The sequence below is a fragment of the Pygocentrus nattereri genome, chromosome 2 (genome assembly GCF_015220715.1).
Source record: "Pygocentrus nattereri isolate fPygNat1 chromosome 2, fPygNat1.pri, whole genome shotgun sequence".
Taxonomy (NCBI): Eukaryota; Metazoa; Chordata; class Actinopteri; order Characiformes; family Serrasalmidae; genus Pygocentrus; species Pygocentrus nattereri.
The window spans coordinates 34592029-34619214 of record NC_051212.1 but is presented as its reverse complement, the minus strand read 5'-3'; the positions used below and the strand labels follow the sequence as shown (position 1 = coordinate 34619214).

The window sequence follows — 27186 nt, the reverse complement described above, 5'->3', positions numbered from 1 at the left end:
AGCTTTTATTATTATTTACTGCTGGAGTTTTTAAACACATCAGTGTCACTGCAGTCCTGAGAATGATCCACCATGCAAATAATACCTGCTCTGTCGTGGTCTTGTGGGTGGTCCTGACCATTGAACAGGGTGAAAGGGAGCTAACAGTGTACAGAGAAACAGATGGACTACAGTCTGTAATTATAGAAGGGGCACTTGTATAGTAAGTAGAGCTGATAAAATGGACAGAAACATTAGAGGTGCCCTGTCAGTGTATACCCCACGAATTTGCACCAAGAAAACTGCACTCCTGAATCACCTCATACTTGACACAAGTAGGTCCAGTGCTGAGAATCAAACACCAAGCATGTCTGAATTTGTAAATTAATTTTTTATTTGATCAAAGCATTTACGTAAGAAGTGTGAAGTTTAGGGCGTTTCACAAAGCGGTTTCTCCTTCACCTGCAAAACCAGATCTCACTAACTAAACCTTGCTGTGGCTTAGCAGGTCAGATGTTGCTGTTCTTAAATTCTTATGACTTTGCCTTAACTATGAAAGCCTGCGCTGTTAAAAATAAAGGTACTGTGCAGGTACATTTTTCATTCAAGGTGCAAACAGTTTAAATATGCCCTCAAAGGTACAGCAGTAGTTTTAAGGTCCAATTGTGTAGCTTAACTGTTTTTCCAGGTGAAAAGTTCGTATTTGTACATTTTTTTACACAACCTAATGTTACAGGACAACAGAGCAATAAAATAAAAGGCCTGGAGACAGACGGGGTGCGTGGAGCCAGTACAACTTAGTTCTGTTCCCTGACTAAGGGTACTGAGAGGTACTCTTGGGGTACCACCCCAGTGACCGTTTGGTGCCTTCTTGTCTTGAGTGTGTGTAGTAGTTCAGTTTCGCATTCACAGTTTCTCAGGACATTATCTGTGGTAGCCCATCGTTCTGCGAGTTCAGGCTTTTGTGCCCGTATGAAGAGCTAAACGTTTTCCTGCCGACAGAAGCAAGCTCGTATGGATCAGTTGGAAAAGAATGGCGTTGTGTGTCTGCGTTTCCCAATATCTGCATGCTGTTTTCAGACGAGGCGTTTTTAAAGCTAATTACGAAATATATATTTCACAAAATATAGTTATATTCCTGTTTTATCTCGTGCGCGTTACATGCCCAAATTGTACAGCCTTTTAGTTCAGGAGGGAACAGAACGTTTATGTGGGTTTGATTAATATAAAACCGAAATAGCTCAGAATAGTCTAAGCTCTTTATTTGGAGTGGAGGCTTCAGTGCCGTCTTCCCACGCCTGGTCTGCTTATGTAGCTGTGAGAAAGAAAGTTTGGGGAGAGATGCTGAAAGGAAACAGCCCCGGTGGGGTAATTAGCTCGGGGGGCGGGGCTTTAAGCCCATCTGCGTCTCTCACAGTCAGGACCCTCAAAACCGCTGAGCAGCTCCGGACCCTCCGTGTCTTCCTGGTGGCTCTGCTCCTCCCGGGTGTAAGATGATGAAGAAAGCGCGCGCGGGTCACGTATGGCCGTCCACTGCGGTCCTGCTGCTCATCTGTCCGCTGGTCTGCGGAACCCCGTCCAGATTCAGCTTATTTCAGGGCTCCCCGTACTCCAGCAGCGTTCACCAGCAGAGGAACAAGTGAGTCTCTCTCTCTCTCTCTCTCTCTCTCTCTCTCTCTCTCTCTCTCTCTCTCTCTCTCTAGAGAGGAGTTACCAAACTACTGACGTACGACTGATTACTGAAAAACCATCAGAAGCACTGTATATATGCATACAGTCTTATGCAGAAGTTTGAGTGCCAGTCAAATGACTTCATTTGTTGATTTTCTAAGTGAAAGTTAACACATAATTTATCCCATTTTAATTCAGTTATGTTCTAAATGTATTATACTGAAAAAAGGAAAGGAAAAAAAACTAATAAATGTGGTCAGGGCATAAATAAATAGACATTGTGCCTTAAAATCTGCAGAAAGATTCCCTATTGAAGTGTGTTGTCTGTAGAGGATGTGAAAAGTTACAAAACGTCATTTGGCCGGAGTTCAGCTCAGACTTAGGTTGTAACTGGTCGCAGATACTGAAGTGAAATGAATCTAGCCTAAAGTTCTGCAAGTTACTCAGTACTTCTAGTACTGAGTAACTACTATCAAGTATTGGTTTTGACTTTTTTACTTTTGTACTTCAGCTGTTACCTGATTATTTCACTGCAGTAGCAATACTTATGTAATGGTTCATGCTGCTCTGCCCATCTACATAAGTGTCAGTTATAGTCATTCACGTATATGTATAGTCACCAATTCCCTTTTTTACTTCTTTTACTTGTTTTATCATTTTCATTCTGTTCTGTTGGTTCAGCGCCTGAACTGTGTGAACTGTTGCTCTAAAGATTACCAGAAAGAGAAGAATAGAGTTTAACAAGTCAGTTCCTCTGCTGGGAGACACTGAGCGAAGGAAGATGTTCTATTACAGGTCTAAAAGCTACTCAGCGCTTAAACGGGAATTTAACAATTTTTTCGAAACGAATAGTGCATATTTAGACCAATACAATGTGAGCAAAATCATTGAAAGTGGTTTGGTGTCAAATGCTCTGTTCAACAGCAGCTAACAGGGTCAGAATTGTTCACAGTGGTGGTGATAGGAGCCAGACATCCACCTCTGAAAGCTCCCTCAGAGCAATTACATGAAATGACTGGGTATGTTGCCTGATGTGAGACATTGTTTTGTGCTAGTTTTTAGATAAGCTTTTAGCCTTTAATATATAGTGAAAATATATGCAGTGTGTCATACAGCTGGTTTCACATTAAACCCCTCTGAATGGCTTTGTTTAGATCTCAACCACTGAATTATGCCAAAAATGAGAAAAATTTGTGGAATTCCCCTTTAAGTAATATTTTGATCCTGGTACTTTTGAACTTCTCCTAAAGTAGTTTTTCGATGGTTAGTTTTAAGTAAGTCACTATATTATTGAATTTACATACATTTACTTTAGTGTGTTATAGGCTTATACTTGTCACTTCTTATCGATATGCTTATAGGCCCATGGAGATACACAATAAAACTAATGAAGTGACAACAGTATGCAAGAAGTAGAACAGTGAGAAGATGAAGGAATGAAATCTCAAGCTGCTTAAGGACCTAGACTCACCAAAATCACTGGACATTTGTTATTTGTAATCCAACTTTGTAACTTAACAAACACTTCAACCTGTATTTAAAATGTTCAAGCCAAATGAATGTGGAAATATTTATGAAATTATTTTGTAATGCTGAAATATTGTTCTCTTGCATGTTATTTAATCTCACTCTGGCAGAAACTGGTGTGCGTTCGTGGTGCACAAGAACGTGACCTGCGCTGTGCTGGACACAGAGAGCGTTGTGGAGCCCCAGGCTGCCCCCTGTCCACCACATCAGCCCCACTGTGCTCAGAGCCTCATGTAAGTCCCCCTAGAAATAATGGGAAGGGTGGAGAAGTGCAAGTTTTATAGGTCAGCAGGGCACTGGCCTGACCGCCTTGTAACAGAAAGGTCTGAGGTTCTGTCCAGAAATGTGTCAGGCTGGGTGTTGGCAGCTTTGAGAAAACATGTTGTGGAAAAAAGGGCGTGCAATATGGAAACAATGCAACACGTTGCATAATATGTATCATTGATTTTTGTGAGTGAGTTGGAACAGAGACAATACATCAGCAAATTATCATCTCCAAATTTAAAAAATGAGTTCAATGGCTTTTATAGTACAACCCCAATTCCAGTGAAGTTGGGACGTTTTGTAAAACGTAAATATAAACAGAAAACAATGATTTGCAAATCCTTTTCAGCCTATATACAATTGAACTCACTACAAAACTACATTAGTGTCCTCAGTTCCCAAATGCTTATTGAGTGTTGTTAAAAGGAAAGGTGATGTAACACGGTGGTAAACATGCCCCTGTCCCAACTTCTTTGGAACATGTTGCAGGCATCAAATTCAAAATGAGTGAATATTTGCAAAAAACAATAAAGTTTATCCGTTTGAACATTAAATATCTTGTCATTGTAGTGTATTCAATTGAATATAGGTTGAAAAGGATTTGCAAATCATCGTATTCTGTTTTTATTTGTTTTACACAATGTCCCAACTTCATTGGAATTGGGGCTGTACATTAGCAATAATGTGTAAGAAGAAACAGTGGAAAAATCAATATATTGGTAAAAATAATATAATAAATGAATAGGCAAACAGTAAATTCACTGACTTCAGATCAGGTAGTGTTGCTAGGCGAGACAAACTTTAAAGGATGTTGGAATTAGTGAGAAACTGTAGTGACTTAAACCTAAATTTAGAGCTCATAATTAATTTCAACCACACACACACACACACACACACACACACACCTTCTAAGCTGCTTCTCCTTCTGGGTCGTGGGGGGTGCTGGAGCCTATCTCAGTGGTCAGTGGGTGGAAGGCAGGATACACCCTGGACAGGTTGCCAGTCCATCGCAAGGCAGACAGACAGACACATTCTCACACACACACACTCACACACTCACACCTAGAGGCAATTTACCATGTCCAATTAGCCAGATTGCATGTCTTTGGACTGTGAGGGGAAACCGGAGAACCCGGAGGAAACCCACACAGACACAGGGAGAACATAAAAAACTTGGCAGAGAAAGGACCCTGGTCACCTGGCCAGGGATCATTTCAAACATTTTCCTAAAAAAATCTGACATTTTATATGCATGTGAATGATCACACTTTTATAGACTGGTAATGTTATCAAATTAACTTGCCCAGTTTTTATTAGCTGCATAAGGTGGTCCAGCTCAGTAGTGTAGCTTTTTAAACTGGAAACTCCTCTTTATGTCCCTGTAGTTGTTCTGAAACAATTAGTCTTTTTTTTATGATTCATGCAGTTGAAGTACTGATACACTCAGAAAAGCATGTTGTGATGTATTATCACTGTTATGATAAATTACATCTTAATAGTGATCATATATCACCCACATCAAGTGGAAACAGTGTGTGTCAGGTTTTAATTTTAGATCTGTAGGCTAGAAAGTACATTTCACATTTAATTACTTCTCAATAGTGGCGGATCCTTAGGGTCTTCTATGCCTTAAGAGAAGGCATAATGATTTCTGTGAAGTAAAAAATATGTTTGTAACTTAAATTGATAGAATAATGCTTGTTATATTTGACCCCTGCAGTACTGTAGTGATACTATAGTGGGTTGGATAGTGTAGTGGGTAACACCTCTACCTTCTACACTGTAGACTGGGGTTCACCCTACACTATACCAATAAGAGTCCTTGGGCAAGACTCCTAACGCCGCCTTGGCCTACCTATGTAAAATGATCAAATTGTAAGTCACTCTGGATAAGAGCGTCAGCCAAATGCCATAAAATGTAAATGTAAAATGTCAGCCAAATGCCGTAAAATGTACTATAACGATCATATAATAATTACAAGATTGTAATAATCTAGGTAGATACAGGCAAACGAGTCTTCTTATTGGTTAGGACTTCAAGTACTGAACTGAAAGGCCCAATGTATCAGATTAATTACCAACATTATTAATTCATTGGAATCAGTGTCACTCTAGGCCTTCTTAAGGTCCAAAATACGTCTCTGACTGTGAATTTGAATGGCATGCTGATTAAGGCTTGTCAGTTGTTAGAAATGGACAATGGTGGACCCGCTATATCCGAAAAGTCTCTTGACCTCCTGGATCTGTCTGACTACATATCACAGATTCCATCATGTCGGTTGTGGGAAGAGAGCTAAGATCAGCAGGACACTCCTCTAGGGGGGAGAAGCTGGTCAGCCTATTAGTCTTATTGATTACGCTTTGATTGGTGGGTTGTTAACATCTGCCTACAGGTCATCTCATTTAAGACTTTTGTGGTGCCAAGGGGACACTCTAGACATAAGTGGTGTGCGAGGAATGTGTCTGCCCAAAAATTGGTTCAAGAACCTCAGTTAAGGAAGTTGTCCTAAAAGTGAACTTAAGGGACGACAATTTTTTGTTTTTATTTAATGTTTTCACACCATTTGAGAAAGAAACAGCTGTCCTTTACAATGTGATGGACAGACCAATATAAATGATTCAGAACGACCGTTTTAGGTAACTTTAACAGATGGTAAGCATGTTTTTTCAGTCAGAGACCACCCTTAATTTATTGTTCATTTATTTATAATTATAATTTCTTTTTTTTATAATTTTCAGTCAAAGTTATTCATTTTGCATGAGAAATTTTTGAGTAGATTAGACATGAGAAGCCACTTACGTAACAAAAACAAGTGAAAAAAAACACAACTTTCACAAAAAAAAAGGGGGAGGACTCCAACAATCCAACAAGACCTAGTAGAGCACCAATCAGATAAACAGCACTTAAAGCTTTCACCTTGAGAGAGAGGAGAACAATTTAAACTGCAAATCTGAGATGTGGAGTAAAGTTTTACAGAGAGATTAAGAGTCTAAATTTTTAGTTGGGGTTAATTATATAATGAGAAGCAGAACATGCAATCAACTTTTAAGACTGAATTTAGGAGTTTCTGCAGAACCTTAATATTTGTAAATCACTTGGACACCCAAAGCCTAAATAGCTACTGTTAATTATATAGAGCACTTGTGTAGTTTGTGCTCTGACCCTCCCTGATGAAGGCACAAAGCCAAAAACATTGAAAGACTTTTTTGTGCCATGTCATATAAAGGCTTTTATTTAATTAAAAGTTCCATGTTTTTTTTCACCATGGCACCAGACTCACTAAATACTAAACAATACTAAATATTTGGACTCACTAATCACTAAACAATATACTCTCATATTTAAATGTTTAGGCTTTTGTGGAATTTTCTTTTAAATATATTATTTTTTCCTGATTGTGATAAATTATTAAATTGTGCTTAATTAAAATAGCACAAATGAAAGGCACACAGTACTGTACATTATTGCTGCGAGAGCACCAGCCTTATCCTCAATGTCAAAAAGATTGACTTTGAACTTTTCATTTCTTATTCATGTTTAACTGTGTGGGGCTCTGAGTCCGGATCTGATTCCTAAAAGGGTCTGGCACATGAAAGTTTTATAGGAAGCACTGATGTAAGGCAATGGCTAATGACTCTGCCCCTCTGAGTTTTACTGTTGGCTTCCGACACTCATATTGTGAGTGCCTCTCCCTCTGTGGGTGTGGGGGTGTGTGGGGGTGTGTGTGTGTGTGTGTGGGTGTGGGTGTGTGTGTGTGTGTGTGTAAATGAGCTCATGCTCTCTCTCTTTTGCTCTCTGACTCGCTCACACATGTACTGGTTGGTCATTGCTCCCCTCCTCTTGCCTACCAAGCTGCGCTCCAGATGTGTTTCACAGTTGGATTAAATCATAATAAATTATATGCCATGTAATAATGCCAAAGTCTGTTTCTTCTTCAATGTTTATATTTGTGAATACTGTGAGTAAGGGAGCATGAATTTCTCTGCAGAGAGAGTGGTAAGCCACAGCAGATCAGTCGCATTTTAAAACCCTCCATGGACTAAAGTTGTCACATTGCTGTCTTGTGTTCACGGCACTTAGCTGTTCCACTTGTAATTATAGGTCAAGAAGGATTCGGTATTGGAATGTTGGGATTCTAGATGACTCACAATCCACGATACATTAACACCTGCAAATGATTTAAATCAATAACTCTAACCCAGAGGTCTTTAAATCTGGACCTCGTATCCAGTTTCTATTCCTGGAATCTGTGTTCACTGGTGAGTATGTCACTGGATGACCTCTCAGCAACCAGTTATATGAACAATTCAGTTAACTACCAATGTTTACAGAACCCAGGACTGGCAATATTTGAAGACCTCTACTCTAGCATGTACAAGTGCTTTGTCAGCACATTGCTTTTTAACTTGGGTACTAGGACACGAGTAAGCTGGTGGTGTGTATTAGAAATCACTGTAATTGATAGACAGCAGTTACATTTCATTTGACATCATATTTCAGACAATTCACATTTATGTTTTCAGGTACCGTACCAACATGAGGCCCATGTACAAGGTGGGCTACAAGCAAGTGACTGAGCTGGAGTGGAGATGTTGCCCAGGTTATCGTGGTTATGACTGCATGGAGCTTAAAGATGTTCCATCAGCTCCTCATATTCTGCAAGAACCACGCCCAGATCTACCGTCAATCCCCAGGCAACAACAGAGTGTCCTTGGTAAGACCTCTGCTGAGATGTAAAACATTGGGCCTCATTCATCAATATCTTCTTAGGTTTTTTCTGAAATGTATTCTTAAGAAACATCCTAAGAACAAGTCTACATCAGATTTATGACATGTTCTTAAACCACAGAATTGTTCACCAGTTTGAGCTGTTAAGTGTGTGTAGATCCCGTTCTTTGCTACGAAATCCCAAATAAGAAAACATTTGGTAAATGTCAGAATCTTCATAAAATGCATAAATGGGTTTTAAGAAGAAATTTCTTTTTAAGAACAATTTAGAGGACAAATATGGGGAAATGCAAACAATGGATCTAGAAGTAAAACTGTGTATACCAATGGTAAACACTGGCAAGTTTAACATTACCTGAGTTTACGAGTTGCATATCACCAATTAATGCATTCATTGATACCATGTGAACACATTCCATCAAACGATTTTTGTGGCAATCAATTGGTCCATTGCAGAAGATACACTGTACTATTCAAACATCAGTGACCATTCCTCATTTGTTTAATTTCTAGTTATTTATTTTGACATTATCTTATATTTAATCTCAAAATGAATCTATGTTCATAAGGCAAGGGATAGTCAAAGAAAAATACAGGAGTTTCTAAACAACCGTGCCTTCTAAACAACCAGGACTCCTAAAACCCATGCAAAAGCTGCTAGACCACTTGTCACTATCAGATAAACACAACTTAAAACTTGTATCATCGAGAGATTTGAAAAAAAAAAAACAATATCTACTCTTGCTTTAAGTGTGAAGAAATGCACAGATATGAGAGGACAGCCTAATGCTATGGGTCTGAAAGGAATTATTATTACTGTTATTGAGAAAAAGTAGACAAAAAATGTGTTTATATGGTGAATGTGTTTTCCTCTATAGGACCAGAGGTCTCCTCTGGTGCTCATCCCTGGACGCACCCTGGGCAAAGTGGACAAATCAGGCAGCCCTGGACTGAGGGTAGAGAGTCTGCAAGACAGGAAGATCATCATGATAGTAATCGTGTCCAAGAATTAGAAGAGGAAGTACAGCGTCTTTCACAAACAGTCCTTGACTTGCAGGCTGCCATGACTACTGCCAATGCTAACTTGCGCCTTGACCTGCAAGAAGATGCAAGCAAAATAATTCTCAACCTGCTTGGTAATCTACGGCAGCCTCAGGGTGCCCTTACTGGAGGCACGGAGAGCATCTTGCTGCCCTCAGATATTCCGATTTCTTCAGCTGCTGAAGAGCTCCAGAACCAGGTCACACACCTTTCCAACACAATCAGCACAAACACCAACTCCATCCAGGATCTGGAGACAAAGCTTTCACAGCTTGAAGGACATGTGAATAAGCTAAGAGAGACAGAAGAGAATACCGTGGGTCCACTGCCTTCTTCTGCCTCAACTGCTGAGTGCCCATGCCAGGCTTACATTGATGCAAAACTTCAAGACCTCCGTAAGGAGCTGCTGGAAGGAATGGATGTTAAGATGGCAGATTTGAAGAACTCTTGTGACTACAAAGTGCTGTCAGTTAAAGAACAGTGTGAAGAGCAAGAGAATTCATATCTTAGTCTTGCAGAGCTCCTTGACTCCAAAGAGGCTGACCTTCGTCAAGAGATCCAGGACCTACGGAACATTATTTCAACAGGCACCCCCTATGGGTTAGAGGTCCCAGACCTTCAAAAGGAGATCCAGGACCTAAAGAATGCACAGAGGAACTTGGCTACTGCCATGAATGCAACAGTCATGAAGCAGAAGGCTCATGAGGAGGCATTGGAGCCCAGGTTTAACTTGGTAGAAAGGAGAGTAGCAGAGAAATGCCTCTACCTAGAAGACAAGATGAGGAAAGAGAGGGCCAAAGAAGAAGTGGAACAGAACAAAGCGCTAGAGAGCCAGATCAATGCAGCTCTACAAGTCTTAGGAGGCACGCAGTCACAGATAATACCAACAGGTCATGCAAATGGCCAAAATATACTAGAAATGGAAGAACACGCACAGAGCTTGAAGGGTGAAGTAGATTCTCTAACACAGCAGGTCAAAAGTTTGGAGAACTCAATCAGGATACTTAATCAGTCAGTCAGCCAAACTCCTATTGATGGGCTATATAACAGACTAGACAAACTGGAGGAAGACTGTGGGAAGAGCCAAGAAATGTCTAAAAGGCTGGAGGAGATCATGTCTGGGGTTGATGGACGAGTGGCCAGTGTCGAGAGTGTTTGTGGCAGGTTGGAGCCAGTGTCAGACAGTCTAAAAAGAATCAAAGATGGACTCAATAAACATGTCAATGGTCTTTGGAACTGTGTTCGACAGCTCAACAACACTGTCCTGACTCACTCAAGAGATATCAACACTTTGAGAGCCAATACCCACACCACAGTGGGCGGGCAGGATGGAACCACTGGCACCCCTCAGAATACAGGTAAGAATGTATGCTGATTATCTATATAATGTATCAACCTAATGGGAATTTTCCAAATGTTTGCATAGTTCAATTTATTAAAAGTAATCTTAGTTATTTAGAAGTGGTTTGGTGTTAAAAGTTGTTGAGAAATTCATCAATTGGGTTTCTTTGCAGCAGTGATAGAAACCACAGGTCACAACATCTACAATGCAAATACAGTCATATAATTTCTTACACAAAATGACCAGAGAACCTGAACGTCTTCTGAGGTTTTAAATATTTATATGGTGATGACAAAATAGTGGTATATTGCTGTTGTGCGAACAAACACAAAACAAAATGGTAACTTTACAGGAGAAGGAAAAAACGTCTTTATGTTTAATGTAAGTCAATGGAACCAGACTTCCAAGTGTTTTTGGGCCCTTTTTTTGTCTATTCATGATTAAATTTGTACATGATGTAAAAGGAAACAGGCATATTCAAATTATGTTGGAAAAAAAAAAGAAAAATGATAAAAATGGAAATATGAGGTTTTGCTCAGACAGCAGGTATATCCAAAAAATATGTTTTCTTTGAAGACTATTTTACCTTAAAACATACTACTTGTGAATTTCCGCCATGAAAAGACTTTAAAAATACGTTTTAGGCCAAAAGGTGATCAAAACTGTCATAAAACAATGTCTCAGGCATCTGGCAGCACATTGGTAGCCATTTCCTGTAACAGCCTTCTGTGAGGGAGCATTTAAAGTCATTAAATGCTTTAGATTTCTGGTTCCTATCACCACTGCTGTGAATGGAGGAGCAATTTACATCAAACCACTCTAAGTGACTTTGATTCCATCTTAACACAGAATGTTATGCTGAAACATTGGAATTCACCTTAAATGAATTGTACAGTTCTTGCTTTGTCTCCTATAAGATTTGCAGGATGTGTAGACAAGATTTGATCTATCTAACCTGTTAAAGCTGTGTGTGTGAAAGATCAACAGAACTGTGGTTAACACCCAAGAGGTCTTGGCTTGGCTCTAGCAAAATCAGTCAACAGCTCACTGAAAAATCACTCACCATAAAGAGCTGAATTAGTTCGGTGTGCTTGCTTTGCTGCACTCATATCTGTGCGTCATTCACAGAGGACTACATATCATTCAAGTTACATAGTCAGCTAAAAATGATAATAATAGTAAATAAACGTGCTCTTAAACAGTCTATAACAGGCTCGCTCTCTCTCTCTCTCTCTCTCTCTCGCTCTCTCTCGCTCGCTCTCGCTCTCTCTCTCTCTCTCTCTCTCTCTCTCTCTCTCTCTCTCTCTCTCGCTCGCTCTCGCTCTCTCTCTCTCTCTCTCTCTCTCTCTCTCTCTCTCTCTCTCTCTCTCTCTCTCTCTCTCTATATATATATATATATATATATATATATATATATATATATATATACACACTTATATATATATATATGTGTGTATATATATATATATATATATATATATATATACACACACTTATATATATATATGTGTGTGTATATATATATAAAAGTGTGTATATGTGTATATATATATACACAAAGTATAATACTCTAAGACAATACATAAACTGTACCTTGATCATTTTTAAGGTTATGCTATGCGATATTATGAGTACAATGATTTTCTCTTCAATATTTGCAGAGATTAACATGGAACATAAAACGAGGGGAAATAAGTGTATGCAGTTACTATACACTGATTGTTGTTACAGGATCTCTACAATATGTCTTTTTTATACATCATACATGCCTATCTCTAGAGACAACAAACTTGTACTACCTCCAAACTGCACTAATTCACTGATATCTGTATTGCACATTTCTATTAATATTAAGAACAGCAATTTGCCCAGTTTTCCATTGTTATATAATCCTCATTCCTTCAGTATGAGGTATAATTACTTCATACAAAAGTACATGGCAATATAGAACATTAGTCATCAGAGATGTTCCACATTTTTGCTCTATCCTTATGAGTTGTGAGTAAGGTTGAAGCAGAAATCTGGACCATCTGGGGTTCCCGGAGGGCCAGTTTGGGAACCACTGATGTGGAATCATCTGCAAGGTGAGATTGAGGGGCAAATATAGCCTTTCAAATGTACTTTTAACTAAGTTACACTGAAGGCAATTTAGTTATTTTTGTTTCAACAATCACTACAAGGCAGACTGGCACTCTGATGTCTTAGCTTGTTTCTCACGTGACGTGTTTGCGTTTTTGTCTGTGTACAGTGTGATTGCAACAAAAGAAATTCATGTAAATGAATATGCCTGTGCTTCTACCTCTTCACGTCCAGTCTGATCAGATGATTTTTTTAGGCTAGCAAGTTATGGGCCAGAATTTATGTGGAACCTGTGTTGGACTAGTTGGGAGATTCCCTGTGTCCCAGCCCAAAAATGTGATTTTATATGGGAGAATCATCTAGGTTGACACCTATAATACATGCAGTTGTTCAGTGCACATGCAGTTGTTTAGTACTGATGATACTCACAATGTGCAAAGATGATATGATATCATGATGATTATAACATTTCGCAGGGCTATTCTGCAAGTTGCTTTAAATATTTTAGTAAAATCCCTCACTGATGATAAATATGAAGGTAATTCAGAAGAAAATGGAAGGACTCAATAAATGTTATGAATAGTTAGTTGTAAGGAAACATGACCATAATACTGTAAACAAGTGTTGAAAAAAATGATACCAGGGTAGGTTAGTGCTTCCTTTCTTTTCTCTGGCTTTAATTAGACGTTTAAAGCTCTATAATCACTGATATTGGACAGTGCTTTTGCAATTCAGCTGTGTACTTTTCAACAGCAATCCCACAACTCCATCATGATCTTGCATAATTTCAAAATGTTAAGATGCCCCTCTTGTCCCAGAAACATAATGTCATGTTTTGCCCAGCCCTATTTTACACACTTATGTATTAATATTGTGACCAGCAGTACAAAAACATTAAAACTATATCCAAAAGTAATCAGTCCAGATTTACAATAAATCCAGAAAATTTTGTTACTAATTACATATGTAGTCATGTACTTGCTCAACCCATAGTGACTTATCCACCCAATAGTAACAAGACTGTCCGTAGCATTTCTATGTTTTCTACACACCTACTTTTAGGTTTCTTATTTGCATTATCAGAGTCTTGTCACTGTTCAACACTCGCTACTCATTTGGCACCCTGAACAGCAGCTGTGTTGCATCTGGAATTAAAAGGTTAGCTTGTGTTTAAAGAACTCACCCCTAAATGTTACTGTTTGGAGAAGGATTTCCTTTGAGTGGGGGTGTATGTGTGTTTTTGTGTATAGTGTAGGTAGTTCCTTTTCTGCTTGTGCTCTGATTGGACACACATGTCTGCTCTAATAAGACAGGCCCCAGAGTTGAGCAACACTTGGCCTTTTGCGAGGGAAGTATGTATATATGTGTGTGTGTGAGGGAGAGGGAGAGGGAGAGGGAGAGGGAGAGGGAGAGGGAGAGGGAGAGGGAGAGAGAGAGAGAGAGAGAGAGAGACACTGTGGGAGAATGAGCAAGAAAGAGAAAGACTGCATCTGCTTCTCATTTGACCCGAGTGTGTGTGTTCGAAGCACAGAAATGATTAGGTAGATCAAAATCCCATGCAGGGGGTTAATGCCTTTGAAAACATAAATGCTAATGATACATTGGCAGCATTTGAAACATTAGAGCTCTTTTAGTGTTGTGAGCCCCATTTCTAGACAGTTACTTTAAACAGTTTGTTATACTTACTGTTTTTGTGTCCTCCAATTTACGAAATTTAGTAGAATGAATACACTGTATTAGTTGAGTCCTTAAGGCAATACTTTTTAGAATTGTGGAGGCCTCAACTGGGAATATTTAACAAACAGCTTAAGTCAAAAATAAGAATTGTCCAATCAAAACTTTCCTGACCTGTTGCACTGCTGGACAGGTTTAAGTTTAAGTTTAAGTGATACTGTTTTGATCCCACACCGGGGAAATTCCATCTCCGCATTTAACCCATCCATGCAAGTGAAACACCACACACACACTAGGGGGCAGTGAGCACACTTGCCCGGAGCGGTGGGCAGCCCTATCCACGGCGCCCGGGGAGCAATTGGGGGTTAGGTGTCTTGCTCAAGGACACCTCAGTCATGGACTGTCGGCGCTGGGGATTGAACCGGCAACCTTCTGGTCACAGGGCCAGATCCCCCTAAACAGTTAAACAGTTGAACAGTTGACTTGAATTATCAGGTTAAACCGCTTAAAATCCCAGGTTTATTTCATGCCAAAGCTTCTTATTCAGTACTTACATGGAAAGCAATGCAAATTAGTTGAGTGATTACTAAGTTATAATGTGTGATAGAAGTTTGGACCCGTCAGTAAGTTCTGGCCTTTTATGAGTTTAAAAGAGAAATCCTGTTTTGTGAAATAACCTCCAGGCTTTTCAATTACAAACCCACAGTTTATCAACAGTGGTGGTGTACACAGCTCAATTACATAGTTCCACATGTTACTCTTGCTTCTCCTGTTTAGCTCTGTCTGTGAATTTGAGACAGGCAGCATGACTCCAGCCCCTTCAGCTATGTAACAGATGAAGTATTTTGGGCCCCTTTGCTGCTGTAAAAGCAGGCTGAAAGATTCATAATTTAAAAATTAAAATCACTGTAGTTTTAATTCTAGCTTATTTTATCAACAAATGTAACGTGATAACATGGAACTTGTGTATTGCCTGTAGATGTGTTACACCAATTAAAAGCAAACACCCTTGTGCTGTGAACAGGCTCCTGAAAAATTTTGTTGGCTGCCCCTTCAAATGCCCACCCCCTCTTCTTCAATGTTAAGTAGCTTGATGTTAGTTGATGAAACCTGCTGTATTTTTATAGATGACAGAACCACACAGTGATCACTTCAAGAACATTGAAATTAATGTTTATATTAATTTGGAAAAAGATATTCTAGACTGCTTTTTACTGACTGCAGTAAAATCATTAATTTTAGGATCAGCATAGTGTATGACATGATAAACTGATAGTCATGACTGCTTTTTTCAAATGACTGTTTATAGTGTTTAATATGACCCAATTTGACTGATCATCACATCAGATAATGATGGCTGTCACTTTAAAATGTTAAAGTAAATGAACTTTGGTATGTGCATAGGGGTGTACACTGGGACCAAATTGGGGTTTCAGAGGTGATGAACCCTACGTTTTGTTTGGGCGTCAACAATATGATTCCATTTCATTTTATTCTCAGCACTGAGATCATGAAAATGTGAGTAAAACTAATAGCCTTCTAGTTTCTGTCTTTTCATTTACTTGGCTGCTTTAGCATTCAGTGTTTGTCAGTTTTGGCATCAAAATTATACAAAATGAAAGTCACACTAAAGCTTTTAAACCAGTCAAATAAACTGTTCCAAATAATGATGACATCTGACATCAAGAACTGGCTGACCTGGCTGAATAATCTAGGTTATGTGAATGTTGAGGTATAATGAATGCATTTATTTAGGAAATGAAGATTCTCATGAAACAGCAGGAAGGATTTACATACTTGCATAGGTATTGGTATTTGGTAGGGGAGGGGTTCAGTGTTCACATGAACCAGTGCTCAGTCTCTTGGGGCCCCCACACCCTAGAGGCAGGGCCCCTGAACACTTTCCTCTTTTCTCCCCCTTATGGGTGGAACTGATGACAACACAACCACAACTAACTGGCAGCCTGGCACACTATGTTTAGAGTTCAGGCTTAAACCAAAAAGTGGCTAAAAAGCAGGCTTGCACCTTAATTTATAGAAAAGTATCGTAATGTAAAAATGCAGTCACAATACTGGTGAGAAAAATCGCAACTGCATATTTCTCCCCGATCGTTCAGCCATGCTTTCAGCTCATCTTTGAGTCATCTTCTTCTGTCTTACTTTGGCGCCTCTTTCTTCTTCAGCCACTCACACAGATACATATTTATAGATATCTTATCTGGAAGTAGTGGAGTGTCCTGATTGGCAGACTCCATTTGTGAGTGAATGCTTGTTGGTTTATCAGCCATGTCCTGATATAAGACAGTATGCATTTAGTTCTGAGTGCCTCTGTAGAAGCACTTTGAACTTTTTCAAGCACCCTGATGTGCTTCTTTTAATAATCTTCATCCAGTCTGGTAAGGGATTTATTATTGCCATATTGTTATTGTCATTTTGCTATACATCAATGTAATTAACTCAAGCAATACTTATATAATTATGTAATGTCAAAAAAGTGACAAAACATTGCGAACATTTTCTTTATTCCCACTGTACATACTGTAGGTTTTCATCAAATTCAGACCATAATAATATAATAATAATAAAATCTCTTCTCTTGTACTTACAGACACAAGCATGATAATGCCTGAAAGTTCAAAGCCTGCACTTTCAATAGAATTGCTCTGCTTGTTTCTCCAAGCTACAAGGGACAAATAATTAATATTGAATTACATCTATTGAACTTTTACTGTTGTTATCACCAGCCATTTTTTTGTTATGTTCAAAGTGGTATCAAACGAGTATCACAGGGCCCTTCTTTTTCATTAAGAATTCAACAAGGATAGACAGGAAGGTTAAAGGAAAGATAAAAACACCTTGAGATGCTTATGAATATCATATGTAGTTCAAAATAATATTGAAAATCTAGCCTGTTTCATGTTTCTTGCTTCCTCCATTTTCTTAATATATTCAAGATTTACTTGAATTCATTTCACCATTCATTTCACCATTCATTTCACATTAAATGACATCACATGTCGCTTTGTTAATGAAATTTCTGTTTTGTGCATTAAAAATGTAGGTTACAAGACCTATAAATACAAGACAAGATTATGGATAAAGCCTTGGGCTATTAGTAGAGTAGCTACAGTAGGGCTAGACAGTTTCTGAACCCTTTAGAATTCTCTGGATTTCTACTTAAATTTGACCTACAATGTGAGCAGATCTTCATTTGTCATAACAATAGACAACAAGAACCCTATAAATCAACATCAAACAATTTGTACTCTTGTATTTGTATATTAAACTAAGTGAACTAACATTAAATACATTTGATGACTAAAGCACGTTAACCTCTGCTTTCTGGTGTGACCCATTGAATGTGGGCATGTGCGAGGTAGCAGGATTGTTGCCCGCATTCTCCAGTGTGGCCTCATCCAGGCACTTAGCATTGGGGGCAGTCATGGGCTGAAGGTTAAGGAACCGGCCTTGTGACGGGAAGGTTGCCAATTCGATCCACAGAGCCGGCAGTACATGACTGAAGTGTCCTTGAGCAAGACACCCAACCTCCAACTGCTCCCTTGGTCATCATGGATAGGGCTGCCCAACGCTCTGGGCAAGTGTGATCACTGCCCCCTAGTGTGTGTGTTCACTAGTGCGTATGTGGTGTTTCACTGCACAGATGGGTTAAATGTGGAGGTGAAAATTTCCCTGTTGTGGGATTAATAAGCATCTCTTAGTCTTGAGCAGCAATGACTTCAATCAAGCGGTTCCTGTTACTGCTGATTTTGCACATTGGCTTGATGGAATTTTGGTACATTCCTTTTTACAGGACTGCTTCAACTCAACAAAGTTAGTGGAGTTTCTTGCATAAAATCCATGTTCCAAGTTCTGCCATGTCTCTATTGAATTACACACTGGACTGTGGGTCTGTAATTCAGTAGTAGACTGACTTGGTCTTTCTGCAAGACCCACCTTCTGTTGAGCTTCAGTTTACAGACAGATGGCCTAACATTCTCCTGAAGGAAGTCCTGATATAATCCAAAATTCATATCAGTGATGGCAATCTCGCTAGAACAGGCTTAAACCATCATACTGCCACCACCATGTTTCGCAGTTAGCATGTTCTTATTCTGGAATGCAGTGTTTGGTTTGTGTCAAACATAACGTTTCTCATTTAAGCCATTAAGTTCTTTTTTTGTCTTTTCAGTCCACACAAGAATCTTTCTTTATCCAGGCGATCTTTAGAAAACTTAAACTGGCGGCAGTGTTCCTTTTGGAGAGAAATGACTTCCTCCTTGCCATCATTCCATTTACAGTATTCTTGTTCAAGGTCTGTCTGATGGTGATCTCATAAACACTGGTATTAGGCAGTGCATGATAGGCCTGCAGATAGTTGGGTATTCCTTTGGGTTTCTTTGTAATCACCTGGAATATTACACTCTTTCCTCTTGGAGTGATTTTGGACAACAGATTTTGTTGGACAATGTCTCCTGGGAAGGATAATGATGGTGTTGAATTTCCACTGTTTTAAAACTGTCTGTATGACAGTGGATTAGTGAAGTCTAAGCTCTTGAAATTGTTTTACAACTTTTCCCAGCCTGATAAAGATCAACAACTTCTTTTTGGGAGGAGGAGGGGATTCTTAGAAATCTCTTTTGACCGACACATGACCTCTATCAGACTTTGATAGCAAACACTAAGTTGATGTTTTAAAAATAGAGCAAGATCACCAACTCGCACTTAATTGTCATCCAGTTGATTGAACCTCCTGACCCCAGTTATCCTCTGAACCAAAACAATCATTTAATGTTAGATCACATTATTCAAGAAATGAAAATAACATGTAGTTGTTGGTGTTCTTCCATTACATACTAGCTACATTAGCCTCATAGCTTCACTGCGGTACTTAAGAGGCAAGTGTTGGACACTTGAAAGTTTTGGCTGATTGACTACATTTGGGTAAGAGGGAAGTGAATTAGTTTTTTTAGCTGAACTATGGCTTTAAGCGGCACTGAATGGACTTTTATCATTCTTTGGATTTGTTAGCCATAAAGCACATGTGCAACCTTCATGTCTATTTTAAGCACCATCCCCTCAGATCTTAGACAAGGAGATTGGGTTTCCTCAGAAAGCTCCCTGATGTTTCTCAGCCCTTTCAAATCTTCTAATTTTTCCTTGACCCCATGTTGTTTAAAACAAGGTCAAGAAAAGAAAAAGAAACGGTACAAGTAAAGGAAAAAGGTCTGGATATGTTACATGTGTGGACACATGTGTAAGTCAGCCTGGCTGTGGTGTCTGAGGTCATGGAGAAAGAAGCGTGGTGTTAAATGTAAAGTTACTGCTTGGAACACTTCACTTAACTTTCGCTCTCACTCTCATTCTCACTCTCCCGCCTCCCTTCTTCTCCACAGCCCTGCCAAGTGCAGACTCACAGTCCTTAGGGAGAGAGAGAGAGAAAGCGAGAGAGAGAGAGAGGCTGTAAATAAGCAGTAATGTGGTCATTACTTTGGCTCAGTCATCGAGTAGTGCATGAAATCTAATCCTAACAGCAGAGTAAGTAGGTGAACGGTGACTTCACTTCAACGCGCTGTCTGTTAAAAGATGTTTGAGGGTAATGTCACTACAGGGAGAGGTAGCCACTTTATTGTGTATATTGGTTGATGAACATCCCAGCAAAAAAACAAAAAAAGATTGTGTAGGAAATAGGAATGCGCCCATATTTGAGTTGTGGCTGATGCTGATATATGATATTTTTCACATTTGTATCTGTCAATGTTGATAGAGACTGTGGATTAGCATTATAAAGAAATTTAACATCCATTTCTGTACAATTACAGTTGTATGCAAATGTTTGAGCACCCCCCATCAAACCACATGTTTTGTTGATTTTCTAACTTAAAGTAAGTGAACGCATCCTCTACAGGGAATAGACTTAAGTATTGCATTTATAGTGCACAATTTCTGTTTATTTGCTGAGTTTAACTTTAAAAAACAAACTTTTGCACAGGCCACGTTTTATGCTTTATTTTTCCCCAATGTGTTAAGCTCAGCAAATAAACAGTAACTGTGTATTAAAATGTGCAGGAGTGTGTTCTCTGTAGAGGATGTGTAAATTTTTCACTTCGAAACGTAAGAAAACATGACCGGGGAGCCCAAACTTTGGCACACAACTGTATAAATGCGGTAAAATGTCCCAGCACCACCTAAATATTCTAATCTTCTGGAGTGAATTAAATATATCGCAGTTTGGTTTAAAATATCAGTGAAGCTAAAGGTCTGTTCATTATTTTACTAAAATATCTGCCAATACTGAAATGATTCTGATATTATTGTGCGTCCCTAGTAGCAAAATTGCTAAGCTATTGCTTTAACTTTAGAATGTGTGCCTGTCTTGTTTATTTATTTTCTCTGTTGCCTTTTATCTCCGTTTTTACTTTGTTACGTTTGTACTTTTTTACATAATTGAGTTGAGTTGAATTTTGCATTGTCTTAAAATTTCATAATTAACAGACCAATAGAAATGGTCCAAAATGACTTGGAAAAAATCTTGTTACATTTACTATTATAGGAATTCTAAGAACGTTTTTCTTTCTCCTATAAAGTTACAATGACGTGCTCGGTTAATGACGTTGCTTTTGGAATAAATGCTGTAAAATGCTGAATGTTAAAGAATGAGTGTTGGACAATGGAAAAAAACTCAGAACTGTCAGAAATGATCCTGTTTTAATCCTTAAGAGGTGCTGTGAAACATGGAACACACCTGCAACATATGCTTAATCTCACCATGCCTTCTTTGACTTAAGTGGGTTTGATCTAAAGCAAGATCAGCTTTAACACACACACACACACACACACACACACACACACACACACAAGCACACTTAAACTCTATATACATGTTCTGTGTTATAGGGCAGGAAATGAGCCACAGGGAAGTAAATGAGTTGCCACTAACAGCTGGGTTGGGAGCAAATAAAACAAACACACACAGTTTTTACTAAGAGGAAAAATAATCCTCATAACCTCAAATATGCCTCCTGACCACTGAACAGACAAAGGCAGTTTGGCAGAGAATTTAATGGATCCACTACATAAATATTGATTCTCTGCTTTGTTGTGGTTACAATGTTTTTTTTTCTGAGATATTTAACAAGTTATAATAATTTATTTGTTGTGCCAAATTCAAAAAAGCCAAAAATGTTCTAGAAACGTCGTCAATCATAGTCCAAGAGTTTTTAAAAATGATTGATTATGGGGCAGTGATGATAGATCCAAATCGGTGAACACATTATTGCCACGGACAGAAGTTTAGATTTGACTGATATTTAAAACGGGTATTTGATGGTCAGGTTCCGTAACACATTATACTGTTTGTTCATAAGAACGTTCTCCACACTAATGCTGTAATGCACTATACCCTACGTGTAGCACTTTAGAGCTTTCTGCCAGGTCAGCACAGGCTTGAAGTGTAGTGAGCTTTTAAAAATGTCTTTTAAATGTTAATGCAATTTCATTTGCAGATGTTGACCCACAGTTTCCATTCAGTCCCCAGTGACAGTCCCTAATAATTCATTCAGAATCAAACCTAAAATCAATTTTATTTCCTGTGTTTAGTTTTCTAGGCAAGACCACTTGTCAAAACGCTAACATATGTATTTTTAATAACATTTTTTAGTTTGTTTTTTTTTTTTAGGACCTTTCCCCCTGACCTCCGCAGCAAATTGTCTTTGCCCATTTTTTCCTTCTCTTGGTGACCAGCTGCGTGAAACATCTCTGACAGATGTAGATGTTTTACATGAAAGAGGCTTAAAGTATTTACGATGTGAAAGTTGTTTGCCACAGTGTTGGACTTGCCCTCTACAGTTTGACTAGATACACCCCCCAATACACACAAGCTCTTTCCATTAGTGTTTTTTCTGAAGCATGTGGCTCAGTGTCAGCGGTTCATCCTCATAATTGTAGTTGTGCATGTATGTGGAGAGACTGACTCTGTGAAATCACACCTGTTAACCCTGTTATTATGTTTCTAAGTTGACTCTCTCCTAATTCTACCACCCTTCCCTCTTTCACTCTCCAGGTGTTCGTGCAGGTATGGAGGACTCTAGTGTTTCCATGGCGACAGGCTCTACTCCTCCTGTTTTGGAGTCTGGAGAAGCGGGGCCGCCTGGAACCAAGCTTTCATCCCGGCCCCCTCAGGGGGACAATGGCAGTATGACACCTGTTAAAGGCTACGCTGCAGCACCAGGTGAGATTCATATTTGATCACTGTGGGCTTAACAGTGATGTGTTTTAAGGAACTGTGAGAAACATGTCACTTGTGTTTGTCATAACAGTGTAATAATATGTATCTTGTCATAGTAACTTAGAACAGTGTTGTTATCTGTTTTCCTGTTTATTATGTGTGCTGCAGGCTATCCTCCCATCTCCCCTGCCTCCATCACACCTCACATTCTTTCAGGTACATTGCACTCCACCTTGTGCTTTTCAAAGAGCGTATCATCCATGTTCATATCATTTCATATATCAACTCATAACTCATATGAGGTCACAACCTCATAAACCTGGCTTTGTTAGGTTTTGTTTGTTTTACATCAAAAATAGCTATCCTTTAAATTGTGTAAACATTTCATCACGGATAGACCACAAGAAATACACAAAATTACTTCCATAAGCAGACGTTAAAGTTTAGATGGTATTTTCCTGAAACATTTCATACAGACATACAGAGAGAAAGTACAGTAAATTGCTGGCTAATAGTTGCATTATTTTTACCATATTAACAATTAATAACTGTAAAATAACAACTGTATTTTCTCATATCACAGTCACCTGGACATAAGATTAATCATTACATAATTATTAAACTGCTGTTTATTAGTGCCTGTTATTATAACTAGTTTTGTAAATGTTTGTGTATCAACATAATGTGTGCTGGGTACCTTCAGCATGCGGCTCTATGTTTGTTATGCCACCTGGTTACTCTTTACAGGGGAATACATTCATTTGTTGCAGGCTATTTGTGGGAAATGTTTGTGCTAAAGCTAGATTAGCCTGTTGTCTCTTACTGTCCAGCTAGATTTTTAATCATTAGATTCATGTACATCGAGGGCCTAAATTCATAGCCACGCCCATAAGGATGCAAGTACATAATAGGCACTTTGGTTAAAGTTTTTTTTCCAAAGGTCAGGGTCATTAGAGCATTCAGGGGTATAAACACAAGCAGACAGTAATGGAGTAATCCAATACATAATTAAAGTTTAAATGTTCAAAACCAAAAGGAATCCAAAAACGGAGACAGAGGAAAGACAAGATACATAATTAGGAAAAAATAAGGAACAACAACAGGCAAGAGTTTAACTAGGATTGGCTTCAGAAATGCTCAAGAAACTTTGGCAAGCCCCCGCAAAGGCTAAACACAAACAAAGTGGTATGAATACAGAGACACACCGAGAGAAACAGTGATGACAGGGAGGGTCCAGGGTGGAGCTGGAGCTGTAGAGAATTTATACTGGATGGGTTGGTGCAACTGAAGATTCCAAAGCAAGAGGAGCTCATGACAATGACAGTGGTGACGGAGCTCTTCCAAATATATTCCATACAATGTATGAATCAACATTTATAGCTTTTTTTCTGACTAAAAACCTATAACCACACTTTTGGGATAGTGTGTACACAGTGCTGTACAGACTTCTAGAAATCTATGTTAATGACATGTGAAGCCATTTATCTGGGCTGTAAACATTATTGTGTTAAAAAATAAAAAACACCAACATTAAAATAAATACTAATCAGGGTAACCAAGAAGCAGGTGTTGTGTCTGATATGAAATAAAGAGGAGCACATAGAAAGTTTAAGAGTTCATTTTACTCATTTTTTTCTTTATTCTGTCTGTCAGACATTATGTTTAATTCAGCAGTCATTCAGAACTATCAATTTCAGTCAAACACTCTTCCACAAACTCTGTGTGTGAAGACTTTCCTCTTTGACATCTTTTGAGAACTTAGAACAGTTATTAGTGAAAACGTTTAGCCAGTATTAAAAGATTTCTATGTTATTCAGAATATGTTGGAGGCCTGGGGTTGAAAGGGATAGCCCTTAGTCCCAACAAGATGATATCCGCATTCAGGATATCCTGAATAGTGATAAATATCATTAAATTGCTCAGCCTTACAGTTAAGATTTGTAACTGTGTAAGTACTGTGGACACAAATAATTACTTGAACTGTTAGCTACCCAACACTTCAGTTGTGTTTTGGGCGTATTTTTCAGGTCATAAGAGCATAAGCGCTCCTGTATCGTTTTCGGCTGGTCTGACTCTCTTACCGTTTTCTGGAGATGTTGGCATCATCCGCTTCAACCACGTGTTGCTGAATGATGGGGGACACTATGACCCGCTTACAGGTACGTCTGTATCTCAAACTTGTGTTCTTAAATGTGGAGATGCACACAAATATACCAGATCAGTAAACCTCTCTGTGTACATACTGTAGGTTTATTCACTGTGCCCACTGATGGACGGTACCTGTTGAGCACTGTAATAACAGCCCAGAGGGGAGCACGAGTGGAGGCCATTCTCTCAGTGGCCAATCGCAACATACAGAAGCTGGACACATCTGGATCAGGGGACATGGAGTGTCTTTGTGGAGGCTCTGCCTCCGCCAGCCTCATCTTAGACCTGAAACAAGGACAGAAGCTCGGGGTGGTGATGACTTCTGGAACTCTAGCAATTTCAGCATCCACTGAGGTTCTGTCCACATTTAGTGGCGTTCTGCTTCATTCTTTACCAGCTAAAAGATAACCTACAGATAAAGAAACATGTCAGGCGAGGCTATCCAGCTCCAGTCTTTGGTGCTGTGTCAATGCACAGTGTAGTGATGTTCCTGCTTTAATAGCACATGGGATGAACAAAATAATAAAAAAGTTTTTGCTGGAAAAGGAGAATTTTGAAGAGGCTCAGTCTCAGTTAAATGCAGTATACGGTTTGTTTCATACTTTCGTACATAGTTACATAAAGTACACTTTATCTGAAGGCTGCCTACATAGGGTTGACATAACATATGCATAATTACTGAACAGTTGCTCTTATAAGCCATAAACCTAGTTAAGAACACCACAGATTCTGTTGAAGATTCCGATGGCCTCAAAATAAAGTAACGCTTTTCAGGTGTATTTCCCTGTATCACTTTCGTTGAGGTCATCTTTCATGGAACTGACAGAGAATATAAAAATATTATATAGGCCTCGGTCTTGTAAGTTCTTTATAACAATCTTGTAAAAGGGTGTGATTATGTTATGTTAACACAGTGTCATTTGGTCCATAAACATCGGATGTCATCTTGTAAATACAGACAGTAGCTTTTAATAAATACTCAAGTATTGTTTTTTTTAATGCATTATTCAGTGCTTATGCATGTGTTATGGAGTGCCTTTGCAGGTAGCTTTTATATAAAATGTTACTGAATAATTTATAGTAGTTAATGAATAATAAGCATTAAGATTAGTGACTAAAAAGAAGGCTGCAGTTTAAGGGGTTAATATTAGTGCCAGGTTCTGTTATAAAACATTAAGTAGTTTAGTAACCAAGTTATCTTTGTCATTGACTTTTTAAAGTAAATTTCAAAGACGAATACGAATATTAAGGCCAGAGCAAACCAACACACCAAACACTAATAAACACCACCAATGTGATCACTGCGAGTCTCTAGAATGTTCTCTCCATTTACAGTCCTACAATGTTCTCTTCCATTTAGTGCATTGTTCTACTGCTTTGTGTCCTATTCACAATGTTCTAGAATGTTCTACTAATGCTGTTATGTAATGTGTTGTACTATTAAGGATTCAATAATAATAATAATAATAATAATATGTGCATACATACATACATACATACATACATACATACATATATATACATATGTATAGTGCTTTACAGCATAACGCTGTTGTCGGAAGAAAACGTATCTCTGTTTTTGTCATTTTTCAGCTTTGAATTTGAAAATGCCTGTTGCCCTTTACATTGTGTGTAAATTTTATGTTGAATGGACCAAAAGAAATGGCCCAAAATGACTTGGAAAAAACTCTGGTTCCATTGACTTACATTATAAGTTTTGGAGATACAAAGTTTTCCTACGATAACAGTGATATGTGTACAGTATATAAATGACGCAACTTTGTTAAGATTGGTTTATGAAGTTTTTAAAAATTGACTCATTTCTACTAGAAATGGTTTAAAACAGTGTATGAAAGTACTGCCTAAATGAAAGTAATTTTTGAGATAATTTTTTTCCAGTGATAAAATCTGACTCTTATTTATATGTAACAGGATATGCAGTGTTTGTGTGTGAGAGGAGGGGAGCTATGGTTCTGGAAATCCTATAAGAACTGAAACAATAGAATAGTAATAACCTTACTACACCAACTTTCTTTTTATATGAATACTGTTAGAGTGGATGTGTATGGAAGCTGGTTTACAGACTTTTTTTTATAATAAATAAAATTTTTTAATAAGAGAAAATGTAGATTGTAAAAAAAAAAACTTTCCTGTAAAAAAAATCTACTGTACAAAAAGGCAATTTTTGCTCACTACAGTGATCGAATTGTTACAGGAAATTACATTATGCAATGCCTTTGTTAGTTTAATGGAAATGGAATTGAATATCTGAAAATAAAACATCAAACACATCAGCAATATCATTATCATTCAATAAAAGCATTATTGAAAATATTTCAGTTACATAACTGTAATTTATGTAATGCCAAATAAAAAAAGTAAACTGTGGTGTTATTAAAACTGTTATAATGGATGTTCTGTTTCTACTGCAGTTCTTTGAAATCACACTTCAGGATAAATTCAGCCCTAACAGACATGAGTGCCTTTCAATCAACAGGACAGTCATAT

The 27186-nt window shown here is 38.4% G+C and overlaps 1 protein-coding gene across 1 annotated transcript; it reads left to right on the top strand.

The window, feature by feature from the left end:
• The first annotated feature begins 1426 nt into the window (after positions 1-1426).
• emilin2b (elastin microfibril interfacer 2b) lies at positions 1427-26183 on the top strand. Its single transcript, XM_017712408.2, has 8 exons — positions 1427-1618; positions 3288-3410; positions 7966-8156; positions 9049-10569; positions 22366-22533; positions 22699-22746; positions 24558-24689; positions 24779-26183. The coding sequence occupies exons 1-8, from the start codon at positions 1473-1475 to the stop codon at positions 25084-25086; spliced, it is 2637 nt and encodes an 878-aa protein (XP_017567897.1). The 5' UTR covers positions 1427-1472; the 3' UTR covers positions 25087-26183.
• The last annotated feature ends 1003 nt before the right edge of the window (positions 26184-27186 follow it).